The 16,077-nt window shown below is 40.6% G+C and overlaps 1 protein-coding gene and 1 long non-coding RNA gene across 2 annotated transcripts in view; one reads left to right on the top strand and one right to left on the bottom strand.

The window, feature by feature from the left end:
• Positions 1-432: 432 nt before the first annotated feature.
• Positions 433-16,077, top strand: part of LOC134224927 (pair-rule protein odd-paired-like) — a 36,713-nt gene continuing 21,068 nt past the window's right edge. Inside the window, exon 1 of the mRNA XM_062704584.1 lies at positions 433-1,484. Within this exon, the coding sequence (XP_062560568.1) occupies positions 1,013-1,484 (472 nt within the window). The 5' untranslated portion in view covers positions 433-1,012. The remainder of the gene's footprint in view (positions 1,485-16,077) is intronic.
• Positions 1,799-3,037, bottom strand: LOC134224928 (uncharacterized). Its single transcript, XR_009983108.1, has 2 exons — positions 2,793-3,037; positions 1,799-2,366 (listed from the first exon to the last, which is right to left on the bottom strand). It is a non-coding gene; the product is annotated as an uncharacterized LOC134224928 (long non-coding RNA).

Here is a 16,077-nt window from a genome sequence, read left to right as displayed (position 1 = left end):
ACATTTTGTCTAGAATTTATTATAAGCATTTTAAAATGATCTCCCTATGCTGTGCTGTAGGATCTGTCAAAGTTAACACCGTCGTGTGTCTTCTTCTTATTTTTACTTGGATTCGTCTATTGGAAAGCAAGAAGCTACGATTGGGAATTCCGTTAACGATTGTTGAAGCGCAGGTGTTTGAAAGCCTAAGTAAATTGAAGATAAAATGGCTGCAAATCGGCTAAGCGATGCCACAACGTGTGCACGTAAAATGTACCTGAAAATTCAGGTGGAAACAACGTTTAGATTATTTGGAGTGTGCATAACTCGAGAACTAATCTGAGAATGATCAATTTTAGGCGAAACGAAGTTCGTCGGGTCTGCTATAGTAAACAATACAATAAACACGAGAAAAAGACTCATATAGCATTATCGAGCATAGGCCACTTCTAAACGCTCCGTGAGATAAGGTGCACGTTCGCAGCTGCAATGTCAAAAGCAAGCCAGACCGCTTGCGCGATTTTAGCGCGAATGCGAAAATCTGAACATCAAACGCACACACACACATAACTTCAGCATCGTTTCGTTTCGTGTCCACAACCGCACACAGAACAAACACATCAGCGAGTCGCGAAACTGCGCAAGTTTGGTTCAGGTTTGGTTGTGTGTCGATTCGAGCTTGTTGCGCAGAGTTTCTTTGCTAGCGAAGTGAAGCGGATTACGCGTTTTTGTACGGTGTCGGAAGAACTTGACTACTCGCGAGTGTTCTGCGTGCGGTTTTAAAAAAATTAAATGGATGCCATCATCAAGAGCGTCTTTTCGTTGAAAATACTGTTTTCAGTGCACGTTATACTGTAATTTAATTGAGATATTTAGAGTGCGTTTTGAAAAGTAAGGTCGTATCGTTGGAGTGATTGTTTTTTATCAGGATAATAAAATTTTGAACATTTGGGTTGAGTGTTTTGGAATTTCTAAGTGCAGAGTAATTTGGTGTTAGAACAACAAAAAATCTAGTGAATAAGCTTGAATAAAAATGGATACACCGAAGCGAATAAAAACCATCGCTTCGCCATACATTGGGAGCCCTCCATCGTGCAGTAATCAAATGCCTTCGCTTGTTCTCCACGGAACACCTGGAGATAACAAACACCAACAGCATCACCCGTGGGGCGGCGGTGGGGGTTGGCCTCCGCACGAATCCTTGACAAGTCCGCCGTCCACCTGTAGCTCACCGGATGTACTCGGTGCGAAATCGCTAACGGGAACCCCAACCACCCACGGGTGCAACAACAACAGTTGGAAGCACCAGCAGCAACAACAGCAATATTCCAGCGGAAGCAGCTCGGCGGAAAAGTCGGAAAACAAACGGGGCCGACCGCGATCGGAGGCGCTGACCACCCTAATGGTGGAGGGCTCGATTTCACCGTCGGCCATCAAGTGCCGGTACTGTCATCGTGTTTTTCCAAGGGAAAAATCGCTCCAGGCCCATCTCCGGACACATACAGGTAGGCCTATTTTAATTTATTCCATGTTTTGGTTGAACCTCTTAGTTAGGTATTAGCACTTACTAGCAAAGAACTAAAACCTTAAAGAAATTTTAAATTTGCATGTTCTTGTTATATGCAATAAAGGTACAATCGAAATCAAAATTCAATAAGGAATTAAAACATTTTAGATCGTTAATTTACAGCCCGTGTGCAACGATCGGTTTCCAAATTTTTATAGCAAGACATTATCATTAGGTTTGTAACTACTTAATTATATTAATACAGATCTTCAAACTACAATATGATAGAAAAACATGACAAATTTTGGGGTGTTCTTATTCTCCAATTAACTCGATGGGACAAATATTTTTATTATTCAAGGATTCATAATCATCTTTATATAATAGCTCGAAAAATCTGACCTTTCCACGACAGGCCCGTGCTTTGTGTCTGAGTACATATTTACTCTCATGAAAAACGGGAAAATAAAAAACCTTCCAATCCAATGGGAGTCCGCACGTTCGCCCTCCTTAGCCCATGGGTGGAGAACAAAAGCCGAAGCCGTTGTTCTTCGTAAACGCAGCCGCAGCAGGTTTTAAACACCTGCTTCGGCGGAAAACAGCGGGGCCCCATATTTTGGAATAATTCGCCTTTTTTTCGACGGTCGACGGCAATTTTGGTCTTGGTCGTTTTCTTCTCGACATCCATCCATCCATCGGAGCCGATCCGACCGTGCGTATTATTGGTGATTGGTTGCTTCTTTGTGTTTCCTCCTTCGTGCGGTCATCGTCGTCGTTCATTGCTGGTCTTTTACAAAGTTTGGTAGGAGTACCTACCTACCAAGAAGATGTGTTTTCTTTTCTTTGGTTCACGGATGAATGAGTCCTCTTCGGCAGGAACCTGTCGTTGTGCAAAGGTTGTTTTGTGTTTAGGTTACTGGATTTTAACAGATGATTGATCGTAATAAATTAGAAACAAAAAACTTTAAAAAACTGTTATTTAATTATTAATTCGTGTGCAGTGTGCACTGCATTTTTTTCAAAATTGTTTTAGAGTGAAGACATTAAAATTTGAAATTTACAGAAATAAAGGAAAAAACAACAGAATGAAAATGTTTTAAATATTGGGAAGCATAATCATATCTACCATGTTATAATACTGGGAACTTCTATTAATATTTATATTGTTCGCTTTATAAAAAGGATGGCATTAAATTATGGGGTCGAATTAAGTCTTTATGTTGGCCTATCTATAGAGAACACAGTACTACTTATTTTTACTTGTGGCTTCTATGAATCCATCTGCAATCTGCAATATAATACTCACGTCTAAAAATTTACAATGATACAGCACGTTGTTGCTGTCTCTAATAACTATTTTACATCCCACAAAAATAACGAAATGCAAGATTGGCATCTTGTACCGTTACATTCAAAAAAAGTGTTAGATATGTTTCTAAAATCTAACAAGATTTTAGATTCACACATCAGTGAGCTCAGTAATCGTAGTAGAATTTTTAAGATTGTATAATGTAGCATGTTTGGAATCATTTTATTTCACATTCAATGCTGCATCGCTGCCGTTGGACGCATAAATGTCACATGTTACATTTTAACATTTTTGAGGTTTTGATGTCTAACGTCATAATTTGATACGTGTTTTTGAAATATTTTGTCAAAACATAGGTTTTATTCTAGAAAACTCGAAAAAAATCTGAAGTCAATTTGTCACATTCGAACAAATGGACGCATACTTGTCACACCGGGATAAATGGACGCATATTTGTCACACTAGAAAAAAGAGATATAACAATCACATAAAAAGACACATAGCACTGCGTGATGTGTCCTGAGGTCCGTCCATAAAATATACCATGCTTTTAGGGTCATCTACAATCCACGAAAATAATTTAGAAGGGTGGCTGGTAAGTATGCAAGGTCTTTCCCTACTTTTAGAATTTATATGGACGGTTTTCCATGAAAGAAGAGGGGAGGTATTATATTGTCCAGAACCTCTCCAAATATAACATGAATAAGAGAATGAAACTGTGACATAATTAAAATATTCAAGGACCATAAAAATGTGATAAAGAGGAACCCTTTAGCAAACCCGTTTTTTTTGTAAAACTCAATTATTGTGACATGTTATGGCGATAAAATTTATTCAAAGTATGAAACAAGAACAAAAATTAATAAGGACCTTCTTGCTTCGTCGGACGATCAATGAAAAACGATTTTTCCTCTTCGGTAACAACAGGTTGAACCACTTTCATTGAAGAAGTTTTCTTTTCTTCTTCAGTTCCTTGAGGAGCATTTTGCCAACGTACATTTGTATCAAATCAAAAGAGGATGAATCCTTTACAACCAACATTAATTCCTTCTTGGAAAACAACTAGCAGTATTTAAGGTCTTTACTGTTGATATTGTTTGTGTATCCAAGTTCATAACGACTTTTTTTCAAACACCACTTTTCGCATGGAATCCACGTACGGGCGTGGCTTGCAGTGGTTTATCGCATACTCCAAAACGGTGAGCATTGAAGAAGTCAGTTGCTTGCATATCAAATACGTCAACATTGTTCTTTGCATTGCCAAACACAGACTTGAAGTTTTCATAACTGACGACACGTTCATGGCGCATTTTGGAATCAAACGCCGCATGGAAAAAGTTAGCGGCCTTTAACGTATCCCGATTCAAAGTTCTCCAACAATATGCGCTCGACTTGAATTTCATCACTGTGTAGGGTAATGTGATGGAATAAATTCCAGTTCTTATTTTGCGAACAACAATTATCCGACCAAAAGATAATTGTCTTCAGGACAGCGTACTTCATATTAACTTTGAAGAAACAGCTAAGGATTTCGTTGGCTGCAGCCTTTACGAGAAAATAATGCTCTTGAAGCAATCCAACCGTGGAAGCCATATGACCTAGAAAATAAGTTCTTAACTTACAAATAATTGAGAACTTTTCAAATCCATGTCCTTGTCCCGGGCAAGGAAACTACGCCACTGCCGCTAAAAACCGGGTGTTCAACCTCTTGGACCGGTAATGGAACGTTTGCCGGCTCCGCAAACAGAAAACGATCACCTGTTTCTTTTTTTAAATCGAACCCGAGGAAGTCCTCTTCCGATTCCGCGCCACTGGATTGTCTGTATTGGATATTCCATTCCCGGTTCCACTTCTACCGACAGCAAAAAATCACACCAAAGAAATACAATCGTCGCTCGCGAAATGTAAAAACAAATTAACAACAACTATCTCTCAGTTCACGGTGTGACAAATATGCGTACATTTTTCGCCTGACCAGTGAATTTCGCGGCATAAGTGTCACATTCGGGGTTTGATAGAAAAAACGTGGAAAAAATAGTTGTTTTTGGCAATTTTTCAGTCCGGCCCAACGAATATGAATATTCTTTTATAGTTTATTGCGTTAAAGTCAATAAAAAAGCGAAATTTTGCGATAATAGGATGAATGCATTTTGAAACTTCAAATGCGTTTTTCTCATTTTTCTCGTTTGTAACATGTGACATTTATGCGTCCGACGGCAGATCGCATGTTAATTCAGCTTCCCCTTCTGCGGCTCAATTAAACAACGAAGGCGTAACAGCAGTAGCTATTAAAGATCAGCAAAATATCCACACGATTACCGCGCGGTGTTCTCTTATGTTCAACATATTCCACCCATCGTGTTCGTGCCTGGTTGTCTTTGTATTGTACACATTGCAAAAATATGTATAACTCTTTTTGGGACCGAAAACTTCTAATGATGGCGGTAACCACGCAAACTGTAATAATTTGCTTCGTGCGGCAATTTGCCATCACATTTCCGTTTACATTGAGTAAGAAGTAGGTATGCTGCTGGCAAATAAATCACCTCGCGCGTTGTGTAGGAAATGTAAAAATCTCAGAGCTAGGAATTACCTGTGGAATGTGATGCTTTCCGGTAGGGAAAATGATCTAATTAAAACTAACCCAATCAAAGAGTCGCATGTGAAGAATTTCCCCAAAATGTAATCACATCAGGTATAACAAAAATACTCCGATTTAATCACCTAATGAGAACATTTTCTTACTCACTATTTGCAGAAGCATCGACCGTTGCTTTTGAACTCAACGCCTGTATTCAAATTTAATAGCCATCAACGGGACAATTTAGATAAAGTTTAGTCGAGCAGATAACTTTTGAACAATAAAGAACTTCTTCCGAAGTGAAAATCCAGCCTTTCGGAATGTACCTTTGTTGTGCAAGAAACGAAAAGACCGAAAACCTACGCAAATCGAAATTTTGAACAATATCAAACAATTAATGTTCATTATAAGTGCACCGTGTTATATTCATCGCCATAGTGCGGAAAATCCCCTCACCGTGTACATTTGCGAACCTATTAAAACGAACCAACGAACAAACGGCCGGATGGACGTAAAAAGATGATCATCTGCATGTCTACTTTTAAGTAAGTTTTCTTCATATTTGATGAGTCCAATTTTTCGATGCCGCTGCCTTTTCTTCGCTTTGCATTGTTTGTTTTATACATCTTGAAACCGCGCTAAGTTGTTGTTATACACGCTCCGGACTTACATGTCGGTTTTGGTCGCATTAAAATTAAATTTTCTGTTATTCAATAAACTCTTTCAAAATGGACTGCATGAAAAAAGTATCAAATTTTGCTATGCAAGTTGTTTTTTTTTTCAATTCCAAGTTTGATCAATTTGATGGATCATATGAAAAGATATTTTGGAAGATTGTCGCTTCGGTTCCCTATGTTCTGCTGTTTCCCTTGTTGGGTACCGAACTATCAAATCGTATGTATTTTTCCTTCATTGACATTTAACACTGTTGCTTCGGACAGCGACGTCAGCGACAATCTTTATCTTGTAACTAAACATCTTTTATCATATGTGATTAACAGATACTTGTCTTACTTCCAACTGCGAGATAGTAATTTTCAGACTCCAGATACAGATTTTGAGAGTTTTCAAAACAGTTAGATATGGGAAAATAAGATTTCAGATTATCCAATTTGTAGTGACAGTTGGCCACGCTGTTTCACTGTCGTAGGTATATTCTGTTTGTCCAATGATTTTTCATTTTTTGACCCTTCCTTCGGAAGTGTCTATAATTTCACTTTGTATGTGTTACGCAGGTCTGTTACGTATTAATCTATCAAGAAATTTCGTGAATTATTAAATAAAATGTACAGTATTTGAGACAAATTTACTTTGACATTGAAAATATAATTATAACAAATGATATGGTATGGAATTATGCCTATTTTTCTGATTTGTTTCAAAGAAACAAATGATTTTAATTGAGGAACATACAAAAAAATCTTCTCAGAAAAGCAAAAACGTAAAAATTGAAAAGGATTTCAAAAATTTCTTCAGTGGAAGCTAGATAGCAAATGCGAGCATGTTTTGAGACACTAATAGATCACTTGTATGCATGTATGTGTGCGTATTTGTGCAAATTATGAAATATACTACTATAAAAATCTCGCTCATTTTTAAGGTATTGAACAAGTTTAGTTTTACCAAATTAGGCATCCATAAGGCGAAATATATGTTATTATTGAACGCTATTGAGTTGAGTATTGGGACACCGCAACTTTCCCGGTCGACTGGATGCAAGGTATCTTAGTAAAGGTGCCCAAAAAGGGTGACCTGACTGTATGCGATAACTGGCGAGGCATTATGTTGCTGTGTACCGTTCTCAAAGTTCTGTGCAAAATTATCCTAGCCCGGATTCAGGAGAAGATCGATGCGACTCTCCGGCGGCAGCAAGCCGGATTCCGTGCCGGAAGATCCTGTGTGGACCATATTGTCACGCTCCGCATCATTTTGGAGCAGGTCAACGAATTCCAAGAGTCCCTTTACTTGGTATTCATTGACTACGAAAAAGCTTTCGACCGTCTCAATCACGAGAATATGTGGGGCGCCCTGAGACGCAAGGGGGTTCCTGAGAAAATCATCGGCCTCATCGAAGCACAGTACGAGGCCTTTTCGTGTAGAGTGCTGCACAATGGGGTCCTGTCCGACCCTATCCGGGTCGTAGCTGGTGTGAGGCAAGGATGTATTTTATCACTGTTACTGTTCCTCATCGTAATCGATGAGATTCTGGTAGATGCGATTGACCGTGAACCAAACCGCGGGCTGTTATGGCAGCCTATAACCATGGAGCACCTAAACGACTTCGAATTGGCGGATGACGTTGCACTACTCGCGCAACGGCGCTCTGATATGCAGAGTAAGCTCAACGACCTTGCTGATCGCTCCTCCTCAGCAGGTTTAGTCATCAACGTCAACAAAACCAAATCGTTGGATGTAAACACGGTGACTCCTTCCAGTTTCACAGTAGCCGGGCAACCAGTGGAGAATGTTGAAAGCTTCCAATATCTTGGTAGCCAAATGGCGTCAGACGGCGGTACCAAGATCGACATTGTCGCACGGATCAAGAAAGCAAGGGCTGCCTTTGCGAGTTTAAGAAATATCTGGAAAAACAGGCAGATAAGTGAACGCACCAAAATACGAATTTTCAACTCTAACGTGAAATCTGTGCTGTTATACGCTAGCGAAACATGGTGTGTATCAGTGGAGAACACTCAACGGCTGCAGGTGCTCATTAACAGATGCCTGCGGTATATAATTCGGGCCTGGTGGCCTCACAACTGGATCTCAAACAACGAGCTCCATCGTCGTTGTCACCAGAGGCCGATAGCAACAGAAATTCTGGATCGGAAGTGGGGCTGGGTCGGCCACACTCTACGTAGGGGCGGAAACGAAATCTGTAAGCAAGCATTAGACTGGAACCCAGCGGGACATCGCAGCAGAGGCAGACCCAGAGGCTCATGGCGGCGAAGCCTCAATAAAGAAATAAAAGAAGTCGACCGAAATCTAACCTGGCAACAGGTTAAAGCGATAGCCGGGCATCGCTCAGGATGGAGATCTTTCAAGTCGGCCCTTTGCACCACCGGAGGTGTACAGGATCCATAAGTAAAGTAAGTAAATTGAGTTTCGCTCAGATCAATGACTGATTTAGTTAGTTCTGGATTAATTAATATCGAGGTCTCTGGAAATTACGAGTACAATATATGCAACCAGCGTTACGATAGTTACTAATAATGTCGCAATAATAGAGGTAATAAACTATAGAGGACGATTGCCGCTGCGGTTCCTTTTGTTATCGTCCCCAGACATGTTGGGTACCTATCTGTCAAAACGTGCTGATTATTCCTTTATTGACATTTAGTGCCCTATCCTCGCCAGCAAAAGATGTTTCGCCAGTGACGACAGTGACAAGCGTCCTCTATAGTTTATTACCTCTATTGTCGCAATAGTTATTCAATCCGACGAGCGCCTAATAAATAGGCAGCATGAAGTACAGTACGTTATCATTCGTTGAGTTGTCACTCAACCCATAACATCCGCCTTTTGGTAGGCAATTATTTTGTCAATTCACGGTAAATCGCCGTGGGAAGCTGAGTAATTTTATCTCGTTTTAAATACTGGAGTCTGGAAAAAAAATCTTTATAACAAAGGAAGGGTCAAAATCTCACTGTAGGTGGATTAATCTGGGTTTTTTCAATGATATATTTGAATTTTCTAAATGTCATGGCAAACTGTAAAAAAAAATGCGCGCCAGTTTCACAGGAAATTAGTCATATTAAAGTATTGTTTAAGATGAAAAAGAAAAATATGATATTTTCACAAACGATAATGAATACTTCTGACGTTGAATTGTAAACAGGACATTTTCAACATTCTACGGCATACTATGATCCATCTATAAATATTATAATGTATGTGACTGGGAGGGAGAAACAGATACGAAAAATGTGTGTGTCAAGTAGAGCCGAAATGTCAAAAGGCGTGATTCCAAATGTTATTAAGGATGGATCCTGTACACCCCGAAAGGTGCAAAGGCCTGACTTGAATGATCTTCATCCTTAGCTGTGTCCAGCAATCGCCTTTTACTGTTGCCAAGCCAGATTTCGGTCGACTTTTTTATTTGTTTATGGACGTTATGCCCCCATGAACTTCTGGGTCTGCCTCTGCTGTGATGTCCAGCTGGATTCTAAAACCCGTGGAAAAGATTCCCGAGGATTACGGTTGCTTTTCGTAAGGTGCGGCCGACTTAGTCCCCCCCTTCCCAACCCCTTGACTGCTGAAGTGGGGCACGTGACGGTGTGCAAAACTGTGTGAAGATTTCGGGTGAACATTCCAGTTCGTTCGAATCGCGCCGGGGACTAAGACAAGGTGATGGACTTTCGTGTCTGTTGTTCAACATTGCGCTAGAAGGTGTCATGCGGAGAGCCGGCTGTAACAGCCGGGGTACGATGTTCAACAGATCCAGTAAATTTATTTGTTTCGCGGATGACATGGACATTGTCGGCCGAACATTTGCACACCCGCCTGAAACGTGAAGCAACAAAAACCGAGCGCGACAGGGCCCGCCTGGAAAGCAGTGTAACAATAGACGGGGATACCTTCGAGGTGGTCGAGGAATTCGTTCATCTTGGATCCTTGCTAACGGCTGATAACAATGTTAGTCGTGAAATACGAAGGCGCATCATCTGTGGAAGTCGGGCCTACTACGGGCTCCAGAAGAAACTGCGGTCAAAAAAGATTCGCCATCGCACCAAATGTGTCATGTACAAGACGCTAATAAGACCGGTTGTCCTCTACGGACATGAAACATGGACAATGCTCGAGGAGGACTTGCAAGCACGCGGAGTATTCGAGAGACAGGTGCTTAGGACCATCTTTGGTGGTGTGCAAGAAGACGGTGTGTAACGGCGAATAATGAACCACGAGCTCGCCCAGCTCTACGGCGAGCCCAGTATCCAGAAGGTAGCTAAAGCCGGATGGGCAGCGCATGTTGCAAGAATGCCGGACAGCAACCCTTCAAAGATGGTGTTTGCTTCCGATCCGGCAGGTACGAGACGGCGTGGAGCGCAGCGAGCGAGGTGGGCAGACCAGGTGCAAAACACTTGGCGAGCGTGAGGTGCATTCGAGGATGAAGAGATGCGGACTTGAACCGTGTATTGTGGCGTCAAATTGTTGATTCAGTGTTATCTGTTTAGATGTAAACTAAATAAATGAATGAATTGCGCAGAACTTCATAAAGCTGCTCACTGCCATGTTTGAGAAGTTCAGCCGTGAGCTGGTCCTTCCCCACAGACTCGAAGTGATGCTCCCACCTGGCAGCCTCTTCGGTTTTAACTGTCAACAAATTCCCTTGTTGGTCGTTGCACATGTCGGGAGATGACGCTGCCTTTTTCCACACGCCATTGACAGACTCATAAAACCTCCGCATAGTGTTCTGCTCCATTTTTTTCCTGCGCCTTGCTAATCACTTGTTCTTCATATTCTTTCTTCTTCCTGTGGTGAGTTCGTTTTTCGGCTGCTCTTGCTTCCTTGTACCGATCTCTATTCGATCGGGTACACGACACCAACATCCGGCTTCTGGCAACGTTCTTCTCGTCTGTCACTCTCTGACACTCCACATCGAACCAACCCGTCCTGGGTCGCCTCTGTGCAGTGCCTACCACTTCTCGTGCTGTTGTGCTCACCGCTCCATGGATCGACTCCCATAGATCGTTGATGTTGTCGCTAACGTTGATTGCACTTATCCGTTCGTCGAGCTTCTGGCGGTACTCAGCCGATACTCCTTCCGCCGACAATCGCTGGATATTGTAACGCATCGTTCGCTGTGATCTTTCGTTCGATACAGTTGACAACCGTGATCGAATTTTACTGACAACGAGGTAGTGATCAGAGTCAATGTTCGGACCTCTGAATGTCCGCACATCGATAGCATCCGAGAAATGGCGCCCATCCACCAGAACATGGTCTATCTGGTTGCAAGTTTCACCATTTGGGTGCTTTCGGATGTTCTTTCGTGCAAAGTAGGTGCTACTGATGGCCATCCCTCTGGCAGCAGCAAAATTTACTAGCCCAAGGCCGTTGTCATTGGTAGCGGAGTGAAGGCTCTCCCTACCGATTATGAGATGAAAAAAGTCCTCTCTACCGACCTGAGTGTTAGCGTCTCCGATAACAATTTTCACGTCATGCTTCGGGCACTCTCCATAGGCTTTATCAAAATATTCATAAAACGTGTCCTTCACGTCGTCGTTTGTCGGTGCGTAAACGTTGATTAGGCTGTAATTGAAGAATTTGCCCCGTATCCTCAACACAGATTCGTTCGCTATAGGGTTTCCACCGCATCACTCGCTTCATCTGCTTGCCCATCACTACGAAACCAACTCCGTGCTCTGCTTTTCCGCCGCAGCTGTGATAGATGTTATACTTGAATGCAGTGTTGATCGTGGGGTCCACGGCTCGGAATTCACGTTCTCCGGATCTGGGCCATCAGACTTCTTGAATAGCGGCCACGTTCACTCCAACCTTCTCCAGTTCGCAAGCCAGAAGGCGCATTCGTCCAGGTTCATTTAGGGTCATGACATTCCAGGTACCGAGTTTCCAATCATAGTCCTTATTTCGTTGCCGGGTCGGTTGCCAAAAATAACGTTCTCTTTTTCTTCTATCTCCATTTTTCGTGGTATTTGAGAGGCTTCAGTAAGCTACCTTACCGGGGTCGCGTTACCTACATCGCGATGATGGGGCTGCCACCTTAAGTATAGCTGACGCGATACAGCATTTCGTTAATCAGAGGCTGGGTACCAGGCAGACGCTGTTTGAGCCGCACCTCCTAGTGAACAGACGCATACTTGAAGAATAATTCGTAAACATAGCCATCAGGGTTTGAATTCAAAGGAGAATGAGAAAATCTCTCACTTATCATGTCTGTATACACTCTCGATAGGTAGCATACCGTGAGAGGCGTTTTTCGGTAGCTGTTACGATAATGAATCAATTCGGGGGGCTACAACCCATGATACATTTCTTTTAATAAGCCCCAATTGCGAGGGGCACCGGTTCTGATGATGCATTTACACTTGTTTTACACAGCTGTGCGAAAAAATATGGTCTTCAACATAAAATGAGCGAGAAAAACGTGTTTTATCAAACCCCCTCGGTGGTGGCCGCCTATCCGAATCAGTTTTTTTTTCCAACTTGTATTTGTATAAAAGTGCGATTAGTTTTGTTTTCATGGCTTGTTATGATTCGAAGGGGTTTTTGCATCTCTTTTATCGTTGTTCGTTATCTATCGAGAGCGATTTCTGCAAACTCTGCTCGCACAAGTGATTTGCTTGCAACGTCTGACGAAGCCTAGCCTATAGCGAACAGCCTCAGTTTCATCACATGACAATAATGTTTGATGTTTCTCAACGTCAAAAAGAGTAATGAACGACAAGGGCGTTGATGACAGAAAGTACATTATGGTCACTCCTGACGGAATCCAATTTTCAAAGTACTCGCGTTTTCAAAGGCACACCATTCGATACGGAAACAACGCACAGCTGTCATTTTTATTTTTTCACGCATGCTGCGACGCACGCGACGCAGCAAAGCTGAGAAAATAAAAATGACAGTTGTACGTTGCTTCCGTATCGAATGGTGTGCCCTTGATAACGCGAGTACTTTGAAAATTGGATTCCGTCAGAAGTGACCTTATGATTGTTAAATAGTTGTTAAAACCGTTTATGATTGTTAAATCAGCCTTACAACTCTTCGAGATAAGTCTCGAAAAAAAAAATTGTAGGGCAAGTTATGCCAAAAGTAGTTCTGGCACTGGCACTCAAAACTTTTTTATTAAAGTTATTTCAGAAATATCACATTTTTATAAAAAGATTTTGTTTATTAACAACTCAAAATGGATAATTAAAAACAAGTGTGAAGGTGAATAAATTGGTCGAATTCTTGAAATTTGAAATAAAACAAAAAACTAATCAGATTTAAAAGATCTCTAGATTATTTGGCCACCCATTTTAAATCAACTTTAATACTACAGTCTGCCATTTAGAAATTAAAGTTTATTAGAATTTCTAGATTTCTAATAAGGGACTATGGTTCTATTGGATTAATTACTTTATCTTTATCTTAATTACTTTATATTTTTCAAACAAATGTTCCTACCAAAGATTTATAAGTTTTGTGAGGCCAAATTGTTCACCGTCTAGGAATCAATTAGATCATTTTGTATCATTCGTTGGCTGTCATAAAGAAAACGTGGCGTGTTACTTAATATGGAAGACCATGGTCACACTGCTAGCTTCTGGCTGATGCACCAAATACCATCCTCAACATCCAAGTCCGTGGTATTTATGACAGTGTCGCAGTCACTGGCCTTTTTCTTCCATCATCTCCCTCCTAATGATGAAAAGGGGGGTGTGGCCAGTAGCAGTAATCCTCATGCTTTTGTTGTTTTTGCCTTTTCTTGATTTCTGTTAGAATTGTAGATAAGGATTTCAAAAATAAAACACTAGTTTGCAATCTACGAATTATACCGAAACAATGCTAATGCAACTTGTAGCTGAATACCCGGTTCAAAACTTCATACAAAAGTCACTATTGAGATTCTCACGTCCGAATGTGTGAGTGGCGATAAAAGGGAAATAAACACTCCTAGATTGTACAATTCAGCAAAGCTTGGGTTAAAATGAGTATATTTCCATATATTTTTTTACTCCTTTGCCATCATTGTGATGACCCGATCAATTTTGAGGTTATGAGCAGAAGGAAAACAAACATGTATTTGCAATGCCGAACTGCACATTAGTGTGCGAGCGCTAAACGTCACTCATCTCTATTTAGCAAGGATGTTATCGATCATTTAGTAATTTGCGTTTAATCATTTAGTAGTTTGCCAATAACTCATTCCAGAAGCTGAATTTCAAAATGTGTTGTATGGTGGACTTCTAGTGCGAAGGTTTTTCTACAAGTCTGCTTAATGGTTTGTTATTAGAATTCAACTAATAACGGAGTTAGAGCGCTAGTTGCAGTAACTTACTAAATGATTGGAATTTTAGTATCACTTAGTCCAAGTTACTGAATCTATAGTTATAACTGCAGAAAAACCTTCGCGCTAGAAGTCCACCATACAACACATTTTGAAATTCAGCTTCTGGAATGAGATATTGACAAACTACTACATGATCGAACGCAAATTACTAAATGATCGATACCATCCTTGCTATTTATTCACATTTTCTGCAATTGAAAGTAACTATTTGGTCACTATTTCGTCAACGTTGGTCACCTAAGTCACTATTTTAAACGGCATTCAACTTAACTTAGACCGGGCAAATGCGAGCCTTTAAATAATAAAATATATCCTCCCTTCAGGCGCCTGCCTAAAAATCTCTCTGATTGTTGTTTCATCACTAGTTCTATGTGTGTAGGACTTACGGCTTTTCTTCAAGGAAAGATGTGTGAATTGTGTCAACAAAGAACTACTCAAAAAGAAGAAAGTTTACAAAAAGCCATTATGGCGAAAATTTCAAATTGGTTTGACCTTTTATTACAGCCTTCCAGTACATCGCGTCAATTTGAAACGAAGAATTAGGTACCTTTAGTCATCGAGGGTGAAAATGGTTCAATTTTTCAATTAAGGCACACTGGGGGAAGTGGAAAAGGAAAAATCGATAGTTCAACTTATTGTAAAAGCAGTTTAAATTATATCAATGCATTCAATCATTATAGGCTCTCAAAAACAGTGCATTCTGCACCAACTGTGCGGTAGTTCATACCATTCTAGTCGCTGGATATTTATAAAAATAGATTTGAAATTTGGGAGTTATTTTTCCACTTAACCCAGTGACCAGTGTTGGTAAAAACTCAAAATCTCAAAACTCATGGATGATTCAAATCAAGCGTGAGTTGAAACGCACCCAACTCAGCATATAAAAACTCATGGATGAGTTGAATCATCCATTTGAATCATCGTAGGTTTTCTTTTGTTCTCCTTCGTTGAAAACAGTGAATTGACGTTTGTCACATTAAATATTAGACACTCTTTTATGTATAAGCAATAAATTGCCCCCAAATTGATTTCAAATGCGTTATTAAACCAAAATGATTTTCTGGCAAATGAGTGAAATGTTTTAGCATGAAAAATTCAAGCGTGATGCATTCCTTTAAAATCGCAGATGATTTCGTTCGCACGGGAGCGCTCGTTGATTGAGATTTATGAGTGATTTTACCAACACTGGCAGTGACCTTCAATTGTGATCAGTAATAATATATGATTAAAATCAAGACGGTAATTGCTTTGAGTATCTTTTGTTGAATAATTTCGTTGGATTAAAGGAATAAGTCCCAAAGGAATTCTTGTAATAGCTAGGGGAGGGAGGGTTGTGCCTTCTCAAACACTAAGTGTACGTAAAATCTATATGTTCACCCCAAAGATGAACTTTTTTGAGGAAGAATGAGACTTGCAGTTTTATAAACTTATCGACTCAGTTTAAAGAATTGACATGATGTCCGTGTGTGCGTGTTTGTATGTATGTGTGTGCACAATACACGTACAAAATAATCACCTATTTTCATGCATTTGTCCTTTACCGATTTGTTCGCAACAACTTGCATTCAACGGCGAAACTGATATCAAACACTACGGGGGAAGTGGATAATGCTCTGAGCACGCAATTTTTTTCTTCCCTCCAGGGTTTATTTTGATAGCTGTGAATCTTATTATGTTCCTTCTTTGTT

This window comes from Armigeres subalbatus, chromosome 3 (genome assembly GCF_024139115.2).
Source record: "Armigeres subalbatus isolate Guangzhou_Male chromosome 3, GZ_Asu_2, whole genome shotgun sequence".
Lineage (NCBI taxonomy): Eukaryota > Metazoa > Arthropoda > Insecta > Diptera > Culicidae > Armigeres > Armigeres subalbatus.
The sequence above is the reverse complement of the archived record's forward strand: the minus strand, read 5'-3'. Positions and strand labels throughout refer to the sequence as shown.